At 49.4% G+C, this 18,784-nt stretch overlaps 1 protein-coding gene across 8 annotated transcripts in view; it reads right to left on the bottom strand.

Annotated features, from left to right (window-relative positions):
* Positions 1 to 1,872: 1,872 nt before the first annotated feature.
* Positions 1,873 to 18,784, bottom strand: part of C2CD3 (C2 domain containing 3 centriole elongation regulator) — a 97,744-nt gene continuing 80,832 nt past the window's right edge. For all 8 annotated transcript variants that reach the window (XM_053306101.1, XM_053306100.1, XM_053306096.1 and 5 more), the window contains 2 exons: positions 14,770 to 14,875; positions 1,873 to 3,541 (listed from right to left, as the gene is read on the bottom strand). In XM_053306101.1, the coding sequence (XP_053162076.1) occupies positions 3,398 to 3,541; positions 14,770 to 14,875 (250 nt within the window). In that variant the 3' untranslated portion in view covers positions 1,873 to 3,397. The remainder of the gene's footprint in view (positions 3,542 to 14,769; positions 14,876 to 18,784) is intronic.

Raw genomic sequence — 18,784 nt, 5'->3', positions numbered from 1 at the left:
AGGCCCAAGGCCCAGCCAGTCCAACATCCTGTTTCAGTGCTCACCAGGTGCCTCTGAGAAGCCCAGAGGCAAGAGCTAAGGGCATGTCCTCTCTCTTGCTGTTGCTCTTCGTATCGAGAGGCATCTTATAATTAATTAATTAATATCCCGCTCTTCCTCCAAGGAGTCCAGAGCGGTGCACTACGCACTTGAGTTTCTCCTCACAACACCCCTGTGAAGTAGGTTAGGCTGAGAGAGGAGTGACTGGCCCAGAGTCACCCAGCAAGTCTCATGGCTGAATGGGGATTTGAACTCGGGTCTCCCCGGTCCTAGTCCGGCACTCTAACCACTACACCACGCTGGCTCTTGCCTCTGAGGCTGGAGGTGGCCTAGACTAGAGCCACCAGCCTAGCAGCCACTAACAGACCTGTCCTCCATGAATCTGTCTAAGCCCCTTTTAAAGCCATCCAAGCTAGTGGGAGGTCCCAGCTTCCCTCCCTGGCAGCATCTACAAGATAGGGCTGAGAGAGACCCCTGCCTGCAACCTGGGAGAAGCCGCTGCCGGTCTGTGCAGACAATAGTGAGCTAGCTGGACCAAGGGTCTGACTCGGCAGAAGGCAGCTTCCTATGTTCCTAAGCTGCCAGATGCCTCCAGAAGCTCTTAATCAGGGTCTGCAGGCAATGTGTCCCCTTCCAGTGCGTGGCTCATGGGGTGCAGGGGGCCATAGGCTCACCCCTCTGAGACGCTAGGCTATCACACGATGATAAATAGGGCAGGAGAAGCATCCTATCCAAGTTCAAGGGCTGTGTGCACACTCATGTTTTGTTTGCTCATATGGGAGTAAAAAAACAAGGGAGGTGGTGCGGGCAGTGGCTGCTTGCTCAGCAGCAGCTTGGTAAGAGTGCTTGGCCCAACCTGGCAGCTGCATGAAGGTCTTGAACAAGGCAGGAGGAAAAGCCCTCCCACCCAGCTGCCACTTAGCAGGCGATCACGGCCCGCTTCTCCTATCTTGTTTTTTGCTCGCACAGGAGCAGAAAACGAGCGCGTGCACAGCTCCTGAACTAGGGTAGGGCAATTCTCATTCCCTTTTGATCACTGTGTGAACAAGTCGACTGTTTTGCACCAGGCTCCAGCTGGTGGACCTAGTAAACAAAGTAGACCTTTCAGGCATTCAGTCTGTCCACATCTGCTCCTCTGTGCTGTCGGATTCCGCAAAGGAGTTACATGAAGGAGCCAATATGCTGCTTCTCAGTGTGAGTGTGTGTGTCTGTGGGGGGCAAAATGAAGACAAACAGCAGCAAAATGACCCTCCACTGATGAGGCAGCCCGGATCATACACAGGAAGCTGCCTTCTACCAATCAGACCAATGGCTTCTTGTGGCTGGGGATGATGGGCATTGTAGTCCAACATCATCTGGGGACTGATGGTTGGGAACTGCTGCTATAGACAAGCGATAGTGGAAAAAGCAGAGAAGGGTGACTTTGGTCTTCGGAATACCATTATGGACGAATGTGACTTTTTGAGTGGCAGCAGCCTCCGAGTTCTTCTAGGCCTCGTCCACTCATGGCTGCTTGCAACACAGCGGCCCAGAGGCTGTTCCACCCAGCAAGCAGTGTGTGCGAAGCAGTAAGCTCCCACCCTGTTATGGTGATTCTCACAATGTCACTGCAACCGACACATTCATGAAATAAGAAAGTGTAAGTAACTTATCCAAGACCTCATGAGGAAACAGTGGTAGGTAGGGCAGTCAACAGAACCTCATGGGTTTGCCCTTCCTAAAGGGCCAGTGTTCATCCCAGTCCATCCTATGGTTCCCACTAACAAGTTTCATTGTTATCTCAATGAATAGCGCATGAAACATGAAATCGTGGTTAAAGAAATATGCTTGAGGTCATAAAAATATAAATGCCATTTTATTGTAAAAAAGAATTACAATACTTTGTTAAAAAAACCCTTTACAAATAAATTAGCATGGTTTCCTTTTGGGACTGTTACTTGACAAGACCTGAAGTGCTTAAAAAAAAGCAAGATTTAGAGTATTATAGACACAAACAAAATGATAATAATGTATATCAGCAAAATTTCATCCATTGAACAGAAAGCAGAATGTTGTTGTCCCACGATGTTCACAGTTAAGATCCAGTGGTGTCTCTAGAGGAGCTCCAAGGAACTCTGGAGTGCAAATGGTTCAGCCCAAGCAGACAATGCCCCTTCCTGTTCAAGGCGGAGGAAATCTCCACGTTCACAGAGCATTCTGCAACATGGGAGAGAAGCAGGCAGCCCCCAGCAGGGGGGTCAGTTGCGGGGCTTCTGCCTGGCTTCCATCTGTGGCCAGGGCCATTTCGTACCTTATCAAGGGCACCCAGATACTTATTAGACAGGCACTGGACATATGGCCATTGTGGTTTTGTGAGAAGGAACGAGTGCAAAATATCCGGGCTGGAGCCTTGTTACAAAAGGACGAGGAAGCAGAACACCCAATTACAGTCTCCCACACTTTGTCTGAGAGTTCCTGTCCTTCTGCGGGAACAAGAATTCATATACGAATGGGTATTTTCTACTGTTTGGTATGAAAAAAAATCTTTGTAGATTAGATGTGAGAAGAGCGGGGAGCAGAGAGGTATTCTTGTTTGGAATAAAGTGGCAAATTTGTCTATCTGGTGCCCTGGGGCAAGAGGGGAGGGGGGGCAGGCTGTGTGGGAGACGGGGGTGTGTGTGGCTTCAGCAGGAGGGCCTGGTGCTCATGTGGCACTGCTGCAGCGCTGCTCCTTCCTGGCCTAATGCGAAGACACCAGCCGCAATCCTTGGGAAGTTGGGGTGACGGCTACTGCAGCACAGCTTTCTCCCTTGCGGTCTCATCATGGAGCGCAGCTGAGCGATGCCCTGGCAGACCCAGCTCACGAGGAGGAGCTGCCTGCAAGAAGGGGCGAAACCACGGCAGACCCAACCCAGTTCGGAGCTTGGGAGGGGTCTCTGTGTTGCTGCCACTGCCCTTACCCACCATCAAATAACCTGGCTTCTGCTAGAGCAGGGGGTCCCAACTGTGGGTCCCCAGCTGTTGTTGGACTATGACTGCCGCCACCCCCAGCCCCAATGGCCAAGGCTGGGGTCCCCTGCTCTAGAGAGATGGGGCGGACACCATTAAACAGGAGGAGGCGGGGCTGCGTCTCAATCTACAGTAGCCAACAACTCCCCTCTCTTTTATAGCAGGCACAGAACTTGCTTGTGAGGTTCAGAGGGAGGGGTGTCTCCTTCCCTCAGTCCATGAGAGTTGTGTCTACTCTGGGGCTGCTGGAGAGGAAGACTCCCCCTTCCTGCCTACGAGGCAGCGCTGACAGCAAGACCCAGCTGTTCTCCTTGCCGAATGTTTCCACATTTGGCTGGGGTCTGCTGCTTCTCTCTGCCCAGTCCCTTTGCTATTCCTTTTTAGAGAACTGTGCAGAAAATATTCGAGCAATCCGTTTCGTTTCCTCTTCGGGCAGCTCTGCTGGCGTCAAGCTCGGTTTGTGACGATGGGGCCTTCGGTATGGGATCCCCCCAGCAGAAGCATCACTTCCAGTCTAAAACAAAAAGAGATCACGAACTTGTAGCTCTTCATTAATAATCAGGTGGCAACAGAAAAACACCACCACAGTATACTCACAGGCCCCCGTTTTTAAGCAGATTTCCAGCAAGATAGTTCCCTTCTCTCTAAATAAGCTGCATTATCAAGCTGGTCTCTGAATAATATTGAAAGTAAAGACCCTGTGGACAATAAGAGACTCCCCATTTATCCTTTCAGAGGTTAATCCACACAATCCTACAAAGTAGGCTTGGGCTGTATTCTATCCTCTGAACAGTTTCCCTGGCGGCGTACTAGATTTCACCCTCTTGGGGCTGGGGCTCATTGTGATGGACTTGCTTGGGGGCAAAGCCCCCCAAACTGCAGTGAGCCCTCCCCCTTTCTTTTAGGGGAAGCAGGGAGCACGGAAGAGAGGAGGGCAGCCTTTCATGTCCTGTCAAAGGAGTTTGTGTGAGGAAACTGACAAAGCTCTTTCCCAGCAGAAGTGAAAGGACCAAGTCCATCCACAGCCCTTGGAAGAGAGAGAGGAGGGGAGAGAGCTGCATGCCCTCCAGAGGAACAGCTTCACAAAATGCAAATGGGCTGGGGGCGGAGGGGGGGGGGCTGCCTGTAATTACCACTCTTGTGGCTGCTGTTTTACAGTAAGTCTAAAATGAAAGTGAAATGGCGCTTCATGGTCTTTTCTCACCGTCAACAGAAGCAGAGTTAGAAAAAGTAAAGAGAGGGAGAGAGAGAGAATGAATGAATGGTGGTGTCTAAGAGAGAGGAGTGACCTGGAGAGACCCTCCTTTGAATCTTACCTCAACCTGAGGTTGCAAGGCAACCTTATGACCCGCCGCAAAAAGAGCCAGCGTGGTGTAGTGGTTAGAGTGCTGGACTAGGACTGGGGAGACCTGAGTTCAAATCCCCATTCAGCCATGAAACTAGCTGGGTGACTCTGGGCCAGTCACTTCTCTCTCAGCCTAACCTACTTCACAGGGTTGTTGTGAAAGAGAAACTCCAGTATGTAGTACACCGCTCTGGGCTCCTTGGAGGAAGAGCGGGATATAAATGTAAATAATAATAATAATAATAATAATAATAATAATAACAACAACAACAACAACAACAACAACAATAACAACAACAACGCATCACACAGAGATGACTGCTCCCACTATGCTGTGCTGTGCCCTGCCCAGCGTCAGGGGGGCAACTTTAAGGAAAACAGAGCCCTCTCGAGCCCCTGCCCCATCTTGGAAGGTGTGCAGAGTGCTGGGAAGTGTAGCCCTTCCCAGAGCTTCTCCATAGAGCTCCGGTCTCTCTTAAAGGGCTCTCCCAGCAATGAGAAAAGGACAGGACGGTGTGGAGGTCTAATGCTTAACTTGCACTTAAAATGCAGAATATCAATTGCCGTGGCCAAACTGTACGCCTGCCTCGAGCCTCTGGGAAAGCGTGGGGTACAAAGAGAAGCAAACACAGAAGGAATGGAAGTCCAACTTGGCCGTGTGGGGCCGAGCTCCTGGTTGGGAATGAGCTGCTCCTGCGTAGAGTGCAAAGGCAGCCTGGCTTCTGGTCTAGAGACCGTCTCACCTTTCACCTACTTAGCCCAGCTGCCTGTTGCTCAAACTTGCATGCTGAGCCGCAAAGAAGGATCAGCAACTACTAGGATTGCCTCCTAGGGAATCCGGGCGTTCTTGGCCCTGCGACCTTATCTAGTTTCAATCTTGTCTTGATTCTGTGGGTTTGAGCAGCTTTCTCTCTAGCTCCACACTGGTCTGCTGCCTCCTTGTGCCCAAAGGTTTGATTTTTGCAGGCATCCAAATGGTGCCATCTAAAGCAAGGGGCATTCCAACAGGTTCCATGTCTACTTTCTACATAATCTGCATTTGTTTGGCACCAAAGATGATCTGGCCCTGCTCTGGTTTCTAAGTTCTTATCTCCACAAGATGTTTTGCGAAGAGCAGGGTTGGCTTTCTCGTGAAGGCTGACACACTGCTGTGATGGACCCTGAAACAGTGGTCCCATCTTGATAGGCACTCAGCGGACCTCCTTCATCGATCCTTCGGAGATTCCAGGTTACCTCTGCCCCCATTCTCTCAAGGGGCTACAGTTCTCCTAATTATGCAGTCACAGGATCTTCCCAGATGACTGCAGGCCCTCAGTCAAGGCATCCACTCTCAAGAACTCTCTCCTGTGCCAGATCAGCTTTCTTCCCTCCCTCCCTCCCTCATATTCTACCATCACCCCAAAACACTTGTTCTTATTTCAAATGGCCTTTGGCCAGCCATTGGTTAACTTTGCTGGCTCTCTTCCTTCTCTTAGACTTCTGGTTTTAGTATTTTTATTTGCTGCTTAATTGTTTGTACTGGTACTACGTATTTGTGCTTATGTATTAAAATGAAATTCAAAATTCTGCCTTGCAATTATCTTCATTTTAAAAACTCCCTAAGGAATCAGAGACAGAATCATAGTCTTTTAGAGCTGGACGTGTCCTTGGCGGTCTTTCAGTCCCTCCCTCTACCAAGTGTAGGAAGCTGCTTCAGCATCCCTGACCGGCGACTGCCAAGGCTCTGAAAACCTTCTGCGAAGGAGAGTCCAGCACTGTGTGAAGCAGACTGTTCCACTATCCAAATGCTCTTCCAGCCAGGAAACCCCTCCAAATTTCTAGCCTGAATCCATTGCTTCGTAACTTCAGCCCATTGGTTCTAGTCCTGCCCTATGACCAACCGAGAACAAATCCGCTTCTCCTTCTGTGTGCCAGCCTTTCAGATATTCGAAGACGGCTCCCATGTTTCCCCTCTGTCTTCTCTTTTCCAGGCTAAAGACATCCAGCTCCTTTAACTTTAATTTCTACGATTCATAGTCGTATAAATATTTGTAGTCATTAAGCATTCCTCATCCAGCTTGGTTTCCAGACCCCTCACCATATCTGTTGCGCCCCCCCCCCCGTATGGTTTGGAATTGGACACAGGATTCAAGTGAAGCTTTCTCCTCTTCCAGGCTGAGCCAAGATCTGTGCCAAGGCAGGACTCTAGGAGGACAACAGCGGAGAGGGGTCAGGACCGTGGCTAGCTCCAAGCAAGCACCCACAAGACCTGGGCCAAGCGACACAGGGGCGATGCTGCTGCTTCATTTTTTATGGCTGCTGCCTTGGACCCACCCTTTTCCTAGCGATGGCGTGGTTTCTTCCAGGGGCGCTTCATCAGCAACACTGGCAATGGTGGAGCTGGAGGACCAGGACTAGGACTGGCAGGTCTTCAAGGGACTCCACCAAGTCCGAGAAGAATAGTTGAAACAGCAGGAACATTAAAGCGATGGAAAAGGCAATCAGCCAAAGGCAGTTCAATGCTTGTGTTTTTGACCTGTGTACAGCTTTAGTCAACAAGTGACACAGGAATCCCAGCATGAGAAATGTAAGTCCAGCCTTCCCCTAAGACCTTCCCTGCTTCTGGCTTCTCCTACCTTTTCATTCAACTTTACATGCCTGGGAATTGTATAGTGTTTTTCTCACTTCAGCACGAGTCCCATCCCATGGACTGAGCGGAGTTGCCAGGATCCAGCTTATTATATGAGGACGTTGCCTTGTGTTTCTGGGTCATTTAGAGATAAGTAAATTGGCTGGCCTCCAGCTGGAGCAGCTGCCTACAGTTCTAAGATTGCAATCCACAGAAGTTCCACGGGCTTTCACAAGCCTGCTCTGGAGTAAACAAGTTACCGCTTTACAGTGTAAGAGTCGATTGTGAAAATCCCACCAGGAAAGCACCGCTGGTCTCTCGCAGCAGAAATGAGAAGTCCTGGGGCACCTTAATTAGCAAACGTAATGTGGTGCCTGTTTCTGTACACAAGAGACCACGAGATGCAGCGGAGGCAAAAACCTTTTGCAAGATGGGATGAAAATATGAAAATGGACACATCACATGAAGCTGCCTTATACTGAGTCAGACCATTGGCCAGCAAGGTCAATATGGGTTCTTTTAATGAAAGGTGGTATATGCATTTATCAGTTAATAAATACATAGTATTGTTTATGCTGACTAAAGCATTTGCAAGAGCAATTCAGGGTTTTCGATGGGGGACTTTCCCAGCCCCATCTGGAGATGCCAGGAACTGAACCTGGGATGTTCTGCATGCAAAGCTGCAGCTCCATCAATGAGCAACCATCTTTCCCTGAAAGCAGAGATCCAACACACAAATTCATCAACTGAAATAAAATGAGATCCAGTTGCTAGGGTTTGACAAGCCCATGGGTGGACCAAGGCCCACTCAATTTTCCCGGCTGGAGCTCAACCTGCACGACTCCACCTGTATGATCGCGACCACTTGTCATGACTTCACCTCCTTAGCTCTCTATCCAAGGAAAAAAGAAAAGTTGTTGAGAAGAGAGTCTGAAGGAGCACTCCAGCAATGGCGCACTGGGTATCAAATAGGACTGTCAGCCAATCAAAGAAATCTTTGCTGATTAATCAGTTCAATTTGCATATGAGGAAAAATAATAGTTCTGAAATTAAAAAAAAAATCCATGCTTTTACTGATGCATGTTTCTTGGCAGACATCACTTAGAGACCTCTCTTTTCACGTGAGGGGGAAAGGGAACCTCTCTCTCTCTCTCTCTGAAGATGGTGCTTGCCATTTGCAGTTTTATAAGCTAAAAATCTGTTCAATGATTAATCAGGGCACCATTTAAGGTTTTTGGAACTAATTAGTCTAACTCAATGATTCCCAAACTTGGGTCCCCAGATGCTGTTGGACTGCAACTCCCATAATCTCCGGCCACAATAGTCAAAGGCCATTGTGGCTGAGGATTATGGGAGTCGTGGTCCACCAACATCTGGGGACCCAAGTTTGAAGACTGGTCTAATCAATTAAATGTTGCTGCCCGGATTCAAGGATCATAAGATTATGATTGACTGTCGACAGGGGGAGTGTGACTCTGCTGATCCTTTTGGATCTCTCTGCGGCTTTTGATACCATCGACCATGGTATCCTTCTGGACCATCTGAGGGAGGTGGGATTGGGTGGCATTGTCACACAGTGGTTCCGCTCCTACCTTTCTAGCAAATTCCAGATGGTGTCGCTTGGAGACTGTTGTTCTGCTAAGCAAGAACTGAAGTGTGGAGTCCCACAAGGCTCTATACTTTCTCAATGCTTTTAAACATCTACATGAAACCGCTGGGAGAGATCATCAGGAGGTTTGGTACTGGGTGTTATCAATATGCTGATGACACTTAGATCTACTTCTCCATGTTGACCTCATCAGGAAACGGCACATCTTTCCTGAATGCCTGCCTGGAAGCAGTAATCAGCTGGATGAGGGATAACCAACTGAAGTTGAATCCAAACAAGATGGAGGTATTGACTGTGGGGGTCTGGGACACGAGAGATGGTTTAGATCTGTCTGTTCTGGATGGAGTTATACTCCCGCTGAAGAATCAGGTACATAGCTTGGGAGTGCTCCTGAACCCCAAGTTCTCCTTGGTTTCTCAGGTGGAGGTGGTGGCCAGGAGTGCTTTTTATCAGCTTCGGCTGATACGTCAGAGGTGAATGACCTTAAAACAGTGTTACATAGGCTGGTAACCTCCAGGTATGACTACTGTAATGCACTCTATGTGGGGCTGCCTTTGTACATAGTCCAGAAACTACAATTGGTACAAAACGCGGCAGCCAGATTGGTCTCTGGGACAATGTGAAGGGACCACATAACACCGGTTTTGAAGCCAATATGCTTCCGGGTGAAATACAAAGTGCTGGTTATTACCTATAAAGCCTTTAATGGTTTGTGTCCAGGCTATCTGAGAGAGCACCTCCTTTGTCATGAACCCTGCTACCCGTTACGATCTTCTGGAGAGGTCCGGTTACGGTTGCCACTGGCTCGTTTGGAGGCGACCCAGGACTGGCTTTCTCTGTGGCTGCCACAGGGCTTTGGAATATGCTTCCTACTGAAATAAGAGCATCTCCGTCTCTGCTTGTTTTCAGGAAGACCCTCAAGACTCTCCTGTTCTCTCAAGCTTTTAATTAGATTTTAATAATTTAAAATGCTTCAATAAATGTTTTATGCTATTGTTTTATTGTGTCATGTATTTTAATGTGTTGACTTCTAAATATTTTAAATTTTGTACACCGCCTAGAGAATAAAAATACAATAAATAAATAAATAAAAAAATAAAATAATAAGGAAGTGCCAGTCCTTCCATGGACTGGCAAGATGCGCACTTTTTTTTTCTGCAGTAGAACAATTTACCACATGCTGCTGCATAACTTGCCTTCATTTCCTAGGTGAACTGCTTCAGCCACTTTCAGATCTGGAACACATGCTAGTAGCTTGTCCACACAGAGCAAATGAAGATCATGGAATTACATGAACTGTGCAGCACCAGAGTGTCGATATCCGCCCCCACTAGCAGTTTCTTCAGCTTACATCCACCCTGCTCCACTCATTTAAAATCTGCATATCCCCTTTTAGGAACAGCACTGCCTGCGCACATAGTTTCCTGAGCACCCCTGGAAACCATGACTCCCTGCTAGAGAAAGCGCTTGGGCAAGTTCAGCTTAGGACACAAGTGCAAATGCCAGTTACCACCTGCTAGGGCTCAAACCTTATTGGGCTTATGGCCAGCACAATGATGAGGGACTTTCAAATATAGACCAGGAGCTTCCAACCCTGTTGGGACTCCAGGTCCACTTTGCAAATTATCTGCAGGCAGGCTGACCATCACAGATCCGAGACAGGGCACATGCTTTCCATGCAGAACAACCCTGATTCTATTTCTGGTGTTTCCAATCGAAGGAGCTCAGGCAGCAGCGGTTGGAAAGGGATCTCTTTCTGTCTGAGACTCTGCTAGCTGCCATCTTGCTGGGCAGGATGGGGTGAAGGCCTCACTCAGCTATACCTATTCCAATGCTCATATATACTCTCTCTCTCTCTCTCTCTCTCTCTCTCTCTCTCTCTCTCTCTCTCTCACACACACACACACACACACACACACACACACACACACACCCCTCTTCGGCTGGATGTTGCTCCTGGATGCTCAGCTAGTTGCTGTGGCTTGAGGTGCCTTTGAGCAGCTTCAGCCAGCTGTACCCTCCCTATAGGAGGCAGATCTGAGCACTGTGACCCATGCCTTAGTCACCTCACCTCTTGATTTCTTCTGTAACAAGCTTATGTTTTATTGCTTGGGATACCCGAAGAGTATTTCAAAATGCAGCAGCCACAGTTATTGAGAGTCTCTTGTGCAGGACATATCATCCCTACACTGAAATAACTACCTTACGCCTCAAAAGTTCACATACCCACCATCTTGGATCGGGGTGGATGACATCATCACAAACTACACCATTGGGGCATCCCTATGTGTCCATAAAGCTGTAGCAAATTTGGTTCAAATCGGTTAGATTATCCACAAGTTAGTGCACTTGTGCCTCAAAAGTTTACATGTCCGCCATCTTGAATTGGGGTGGATGACAGTGTCACAATCTATGCCGTTGAGGTGTCCCTGTGTGTCCCTACAGCTGTAGCAAATTTGGTTCAAATCGGTTAAGCAGTTCACAAGTTAGCTCACTTGCACCTCAAAAGTGTATGGTTCTGCCATCTTGAATTAGGATGGATGACATCATCACATACACCACTGAGGTGTCCCTGTGAGTCACTCACTACAACTGTACCTAATCTGGTTCAAATTGGTTAGACAGTCCACAAATTAGCCCGCTTGCACCTCAGATGTTCATGTGGCCGCCATCTTGAACTGGAGTGGATGATATCATCACACACCATGCCATTAGGGCATACCCATGTGTCCCTACAGCTGTAGCAAATTTGGTTCAAATCGGTTAAGCGGTTCACAAGCTAGCCCACTTGCACCTCAAATGTTTACGCGTCCGCCATCTTGGATCGAGGTGGATGACATCATCACAAACTATGCCATTGAGGTATCCCTCTGTGCCCCTACAACTGTACCTGATCTGCTTCATATTGGTCCAGGTGTTGCAAAATTGATAGTGCGGGACACACACACACACACACACACACACAATGCCAGGTGATCTCATAAGCCTACTGGAAAGTAGGCTTAAAAAGGAGTGGCTGGATCCTATGTGCAGGGCTGGTCACAGCTGATGTTTTCCATGCATGAGCTCAGGGCTCACCTGCGTGCCAGAAGGACTGAACTAATAAGCCCATCTGCTCACATTTGTTCAACCACCAGGAGGAAACATGATCGAAAAGCAATTTGCATTAATCCCAGGCTTGGGCTCCTCACAGCCAGAGGGCGGGATCTAGAACACAAAACACATGCACACGATCTAGCTGGGATGATGAGAACGGCAGGTTGCTCTTGGTCCGTACCTTGCCAAGGGACACTCAAGGCCACACATTAACACACTTTCCCCCTTCTTCCTTGAAAAGCAGCAGGAAGACCCAGCTGGCTGTGCTTTCTCTGGTCTGGAAACTGAAGCCCTGTCCTGAGGTAACGGGGAGGCATGCTCCAGATTTTCTAAGCACCGTGCACCAGAGTTAGCAAACAGCTTTGCTTGAGTTTGACGTAGTAACGCCTGGAGGATCAAGCCGCTTAAAGGACCAGGAAGAGTGAATGAGACACAGGCAGGCTTGCAGCGAAGGGATTCGCCTCAGCACAGTGGAGGTGGCTTTCCCCTGCGGACACGAAGCAAGCCGCGACAGGTGGCGGCCAATCTTTGGCAGCTGGGGAGGATTTTTTAAATGGCCATTAACATATCTGAACGGTGCTTTGGCTGATTATAAGGCAAGGTGATCAGTAACCTTGACCCTGAAGGATCAAGGCCTTGGATTCCTGGGACCCAGAGACCCCTTGAATCCCTACAATGCACGGTACATTATGGGAAGTCTTCTGACGCTGGCCAGGAGGCTGCTGGTGTGTGGGTGCTGTGTGGAGCTGCATGGCACTGACACATAGGAACATAGGAAGCTGCCATATACTGAGTCAGACCACTGGTCCATCTAGCTCAGTATTGCCTTCACAGACTGGCAGCGGGCGGCTCCTACAAGGTTGCAGGCAGGAATCTCTCTCAGCCCTATCTTGGAGATGCTGCCAGGGAGGGAACTTGGAACCTTCTGCTCTTCCCAGAGCGGCTTCATCCCCGGAGGGGAATCTCTTGCAGTGCTCACACATCAAGTCAGATGCAACCAGGGCAGACCCTGCTTAGCTATGGGGATAAGTCATGCTTGCTGCCACAAGACCAGCTCTCCCCTCCTAACACATGGGTTCCTCTCCTGACACACAACCAGTTAACCCGGGATAATGGCACGTTGGCGCCCTTAACCCAGGCTAACAGCCACAGCTCGCTTGCGGGTTTGCTACTGTGCAGCCGGCGGGAGCCATGTAGCTCCTGGAGGTTCTCAAGGGCAGGCAAAACCAGGCTCCCCTCAACCTCAATGTATTTTTAGAGCTGAAAAAAAAATCCATGGGGGGGGGGGAAATATAGTGTAAAGATTTTCCACCCCACTGGTAGATCCCTTGCAAAAATGCAGTGACTTGCAGATCCCAGTTCAGAGAAGATAATAATAATAATAATAATAATAATAATAATAATAATAATAGGGATGATACACTGGAACATCTGCAAAAAATACAAGCTACCTGTAGCCAAGAATTGGTGGGACCATCAAATTGAAAAAGTTGAAGAAAATGAAGATGTAAAAATATTATGGGATTTCCGACTACAAACAGACAAACATCTGCCACACAATACACCAGATATAACTGTAGTCGAGAAGAGAGAAAAACAAGTCAAAATAATCGACATAGCCATACCAGGGGATAGCAGAATAGAAGAAAAAGAAATAGAAAAAATCACCAAATACAAAGATCTACAAATGGAAATTGAAAGGCTGTGGCAGAAAAAGACCCAAATAATCCCAGTGGTAATTGGCGCCCTGGGTGCAGTCCCAAAAGACCTTGAAGAGCACCTCAACACCATAGGGGCCACAGAAATCACCACCAGCCAATTACAAAAAGCAACTTTACTGGGAACAGCCTATATTCTGCGACGATATCTATAACCATTGACAATAAAATTCTGGCATCCCAGGTCCTTGGGAAGGACCCGATGTCTGGATAAAACAAACCAGTCAATAACACCTGTCTGACTGTGTGAACAAGAAATAATTTGATTTCTATACTGCCCTTCCAAAAATGGCTCAGGGCGGTTTACAAAGAGAAATAACAAACAAATAAGATGGCTCCCTGAAACACAAGATAGACACCAGCAGCAGTCACTGGAAGTACTGTGCTGGGGGTGGATAGGGCCAGTTACTCTCCCCCTGCTAAATAAAGAGAATCACCACGTTAAGAGGTGCCTCTTTGAATACCGTATTTGTTGGACTACAACTGTGGATGATGGGAGCTATTGTCCACCAACATTGGGGAGCTCAGATTTGAGAACCCTAAATTAACAGACCCATTTACATGCATTATTCGTTGGTTACATATCTATCCTGCTCTCCTTGCAAGGAGCCCAGTGCAGTGCACATGGTTGTGTTTATCCTCACAACAACCCGGTGAAGTAGGTTAGGCTGAGAGAGATGTGACTGGCCCAGAGTCTGCTAGTGAATTTCATGGCTCAAAAGGGATTCGAACCCAGATCTCCCCAGTCTTAGTCCAACACTCTAACCACTACACCACGCTGGCTAAATCTATTTAGTGTGTCTGTGGGAGCTGGCGAGGCACCACTTGGGAGTGCTGGAGGCTTGTGTGTGTGTTTTGAATTGACTCTGCTTAATTCCCAGGGTAAACACAGCAGGAGTTCAGAATGCCTATGAGGGAACCTAATTAAGGACTACAGCTCTGGAGCTGTGAACTCTGGGATAACAATATAACCATCTCCTCCCTGGCGCTTCCGATCTTGTTCTGAAAGTATCGAAAACAAGGAAAGATTTCACCCAACAGAACGCGGAAGCCCATCTTCTCAGCTAGAAAGCTGCCTTGAAAGATACTTCCCTGATGCTGAATCCTGTGCCCAGGACCAAAAATCCAGGCTTGTGTGGTGTGATGACGGAGCCACAGGCAGCAATGCTTGTGAGGCTGTAAATGGTTCAGGCTCTGCACACCTTGGGCGGCCCCTTTCCCTCTGCAGGCTTAACCATGTTGACTTGAAAGGCAACCCTATTAACCTCAGAAACAAACCCAGGAGAGCCTTCTGCCTGGGCTCTAACTTGGAGGAAAGGCCACGATTCATGCTGCAAAGTTAAGCAGAAGAGCTTGCCCTACTTACTTTGCTGGCAGCAGCCAATGGAGAAGGAGAGACGCTGAGCAGCCTCATGGAGGCTTCCAGATGCTGCGGCGGAAGGAAGAAGTTGGGGACCACAATTGGGTCGGATCTGAAGGGCCGAGTTAAGGATGGGGCTGTGAAGCAAGTTGTTACTCTGGCTGGTTAATGGACTGCAATAAATGCATTTGTGGTCCTGCACAGACCCCACTGAAAAGGAGGGAGGATGAGTGGAACATAGGAAGCTGCCATATACTGAGTCAGACCCTTGGTCTATCTAGCTCGTATTGTCTGCACGGACTGGCAGCGGCTTCTCCAAGGTTGAAGGCAGGAATCTCTCTCAGCTCTATCTTGCAGAAGTCAGGGAGAGAACTTGGAACCTAGATGCTCTTCCCAGAGTGGCTCCATCCCTTGAGGGGAATCTCTTCCAGTGCTCACACTTCTAGTCTCCCATTCATATGCAACCAGGGTGGACCCTGCTTAGCTAAGGGGACAAGTCATGCTGGCTACCACAAGACCAGCTCTTCCTCAGATTAAATCTGCCCATCACTTTGGAGTCACCAACCAAACTCCCATTTCCCCTTTTCCTTGAGCATAAGGGTGGCATAGCTCTAATTTGAGGAAACTCTGGGAAACATCAGCAGTTCTTCTGGATCTCAGGCAAAGCTCTTTCCGGTTATCTAGAAATGCCGGGTGTCGAGTCAGGGCCTCTGTAAAGACAAAGCACGTGCTCAGCCACTGTGTCAAAATGCCACTATTCTTCCTGAGGAGGAGTTTTGTGCAACTGGAACATCTGGAGCCACCTTAGCTGGTGAGCTAAGCCATGGCTTCCTCTAGCCCACTGCCTACTCAGGCAGGCAGCAGCTCTCCAGCACCACAGGCAGGGGCTCTTTCCAAGTCCTGCTACTGGAGATAGTTTTAACTGGAGATGACGGGGACCGAACCTAGTACCTCCTGAGTGTAAAGTGTGTATCCTACCACTGAGCAAGTGGCCCTTCTCCTGGCAGACGCCTCTATACCGATGCTGACACCCAGACTAATGAAGTGCTGATGCAAGCATGTGGCACAAAGGCAAGGTTGCTGTGCGTTCCAGATTAGTGTAGTGCTAGGGCACACATCTTTGTGCCTGAGCAACAACGTGGGCAACCTGTGGGGCACCCCCTGTGCGGCAGCCTTTCCCTGCATCCATTTCCTCTGCAAGGAACACCTGTGCAAAAGTGCAACTTCAAAACTGTGTGCAGCCATGTGATTTCCAAGTTGCGTGTATGCAACTTTCTTTGTTGTGCAAGTGCTTCGTTAGTCTGGATGTCAGCCAGAATTTGGTACCAAAATAATGCCTTGTCTATTCTTTTTCCTGGCAATCAACATGGCAACAAAGGATCCACATCCAAAAACAAAAAAGCAAACCCTTGATGCTAGATCCCTGGGAGGATGGGCTTGTGGGGGAAACGGAGCATTGGTTACTCACCGTGAAGGCGCCTTCTTGCTGCAGGGTCCAAGAGCGTCTCACAGATGGGTTATCTTCACCCACATGACTCCAAAGCAGAACTATGCAAATTAGTTAGCGTTTAAGTTCGGGAGGAAGAAGCCTCTCCCGAGTTCTTTTGGTACCAGAAGCGACAGGCACAACGATGCGAAGCAAGCCCCTGGTAAACTATGTGCAAAAAACAAGTCAAACAAACACAACCAAAAACTAACTAGGCCAATGTTACAGTAATCACTTGGCAGAAGATTTACACTAACGGATTTCTGGACGGTAGGAGCTGGTACGAAGGGTGGGTCGAGATGCCCTCGGACCCCGCAGCAAGAAGGAGCCTTCACGGTGAGTAACCAATGCTCCGTTCTCTGCTGCTCTGGGTCCAAGGGCGTCTCACAGATGGGACATACCAAAGCTCTGGGTCCCAAGAGGGAGGGTACCAGCTACTACCGTGCAGGGAGCACCTGCTGGAGGACTCTCCTCCTGAATGCGGCCTGTGCAGATGCAAACATATCAAGTTTATAGTGTCTGGTAAAGGTAGAGGGAGCCCACCAGGTCGCTGCTCAGCAGATGTCCTGGACGGGAGCGGTAGTGGGAAAAGCCGCTGACGTGGCCGCTGACCTAGAGGAATGGGCGAGAACCATAGTCAGAGCCCTAAGGCCTTGTGATTCATACGCCAGAGATATACAAGCCTTAAACCACCTAGCTATGGTGGCAGGTGTCACTGGCCGACCCAGGGATCTGGGGAGAAAGGAAACAAAGAGGGGCTCAGAAGTTCTAATGTGCTTGGTCCACCTGATGTAGATTTTGAGACATCTGCGGATGTCGAGTTCATGCCATGCCTCTTCCACCGGATGCAGGCAAAAGGAAGGTAGCATGACGTCCTGGGACATGTGAAAAGGGGAATGCTACCTTGGGATGGAAAAGGGTCTGGATTAGCATAACCGCATCTTCCGAGAAGATACCAAGGTTTTTGTGTACAGACAGAGCCCTGAGCTCAGACACCCTGCATGCAGAGGTGATGGCCACTAGGAATGCAAGTCTGAGTGATAGTATCCGCACGGTAATAGAAGACAATGGCTCAAAGAGGGGGGCCCTGAAGGGCCTGGAGAATGATATGCAGCTTCCCGGTGGGGAAACAGTGGACCACCGGCAGGGACAGGAGAGTAGCACCCTGCAGGGAACGTCTGAGGTGTGGGTGGTGATGGCCAGCTCTCTTAGAGGTACCCGCAATGAGACCCACAAGGGAGAAGGCTTGGCGTTTCAGAGTGATCGCCGAGAGACCCTTGTCCAAACTGTCTTGTAGGAATTGTAGCAAGTGAGGCATGGAGGGGGACCCTCTTGGCACCCTATGGTGGTCCGACCAGCGTAGGATGGCCCTCCACATAGACTGATATATTCAGTTAGTGGAAGGAGGTCTGGAGGCTAGCATGGTGTTCAAGACGGTGTCGAGTATCCATGGTGCTTCAGGAGGCACTGCTCAGCTTCCAGGCAGCTAGCTTTAACCAGCCTGGATCGGCATTAGCATGGACAGATAAGTAAGAAAAGGCAAACAAACACAGCAACAGAGAAAAGGAAACTGAAAGTGCCTGAGCGCTGAGAGAGCTGCCTCTCAGCCCTAGGATGGTCTGTATCTTTCTGGTCTATAATACCAGGTGGGTGGGGAGGGTCCACAAGGGAGGTAAGGGTCTGAAGCTGAGCCACGCCTTGGGGGGCTCCGCTAGCTAGGTTCCCTGTGTCCCTGAGGGGGTGGAGCCCGGGGACAGTTGTTGTGAACTACACCTGGTTTCGCACTCTGTGCATGCTCAGAGGGAAAACACAGGCCCATATAATTCTGGGTTGGTATTCTGGGTTTAGTGTTGGAGTAAGGCTGTCCCCAACACAGTGGACCCCTGATCAGAGATATCAGAGTAGTGGGTGCTAACATCCCACTGTCTGGATCTGGACCTGGACTTGGTATGCTTTCTCTTTTGCTTTGCCTTCCTAGGAGCCTGGGTTTCGGAAGGGGAGATTCAGCGCTGGAGGAGGCCGGGGAGGCTCTCCTAGAGCGCTTAGGCTTTTTTGCTTGTAAGGCATCATATCGCTCAAAAGCAGTGGATAGAAGGTTCTCCACCCACAGACCCCAGGAGGAAGGCATATTGGAAGGAAATTCGGTTACAGTTCTAGGAGGTGGGCTATTCGGGATTGGGCTAGATGACCCCAAGGGGCACCCGGGTCAGAAGACATACAGGGCCCTGTCTGGGCCACGCTCACCACCTCCTGTTGGGTCGAGGATGCACGTCTGGTGACCATGCGTTGGACTGGCTGTGCCCTAGTGGGTGCGGGGTCCAACGCCATGCCCTCTGCTGCTCCTGCCACTTTTGTTGAGGAGGTTTTTTGTTGTGCAGATGCCAGTGCCGGCAGGCCCAGGTTTTTCTGGCCTATAGGGGGCCCTGGGTGCGCAGGCTTTTCTGGCGCGCCCGAGGGCGGCAGGAGAGCGCTGGGGAACGCGGAGGCAGGAGCGCTGCCCGGCCCACTTTCCTGCTTGTAGGCTGAGGCCCTGCC

The sequence above is a fragment of the Hemicordylus capensis genome, chromosome 3 (genome assembly GCF_027244095.1).
Source record: "Hemicordylus capensis ecotype Gifberg chromosome 3, rHemCap1.1.pri, whole genome shotgun sequence".
Taxonomy (NCBI): Eukaryota; Metazoa; Chordata; class Lepidosauria; order Squamata; family Cordylidae; genus Hemicordylus; species Hemicordylus capensis.
Note: the sequence above shows the minus strand (reverse complement) of the source record. Positions and strands in the feature narration are given on the sequence as shown.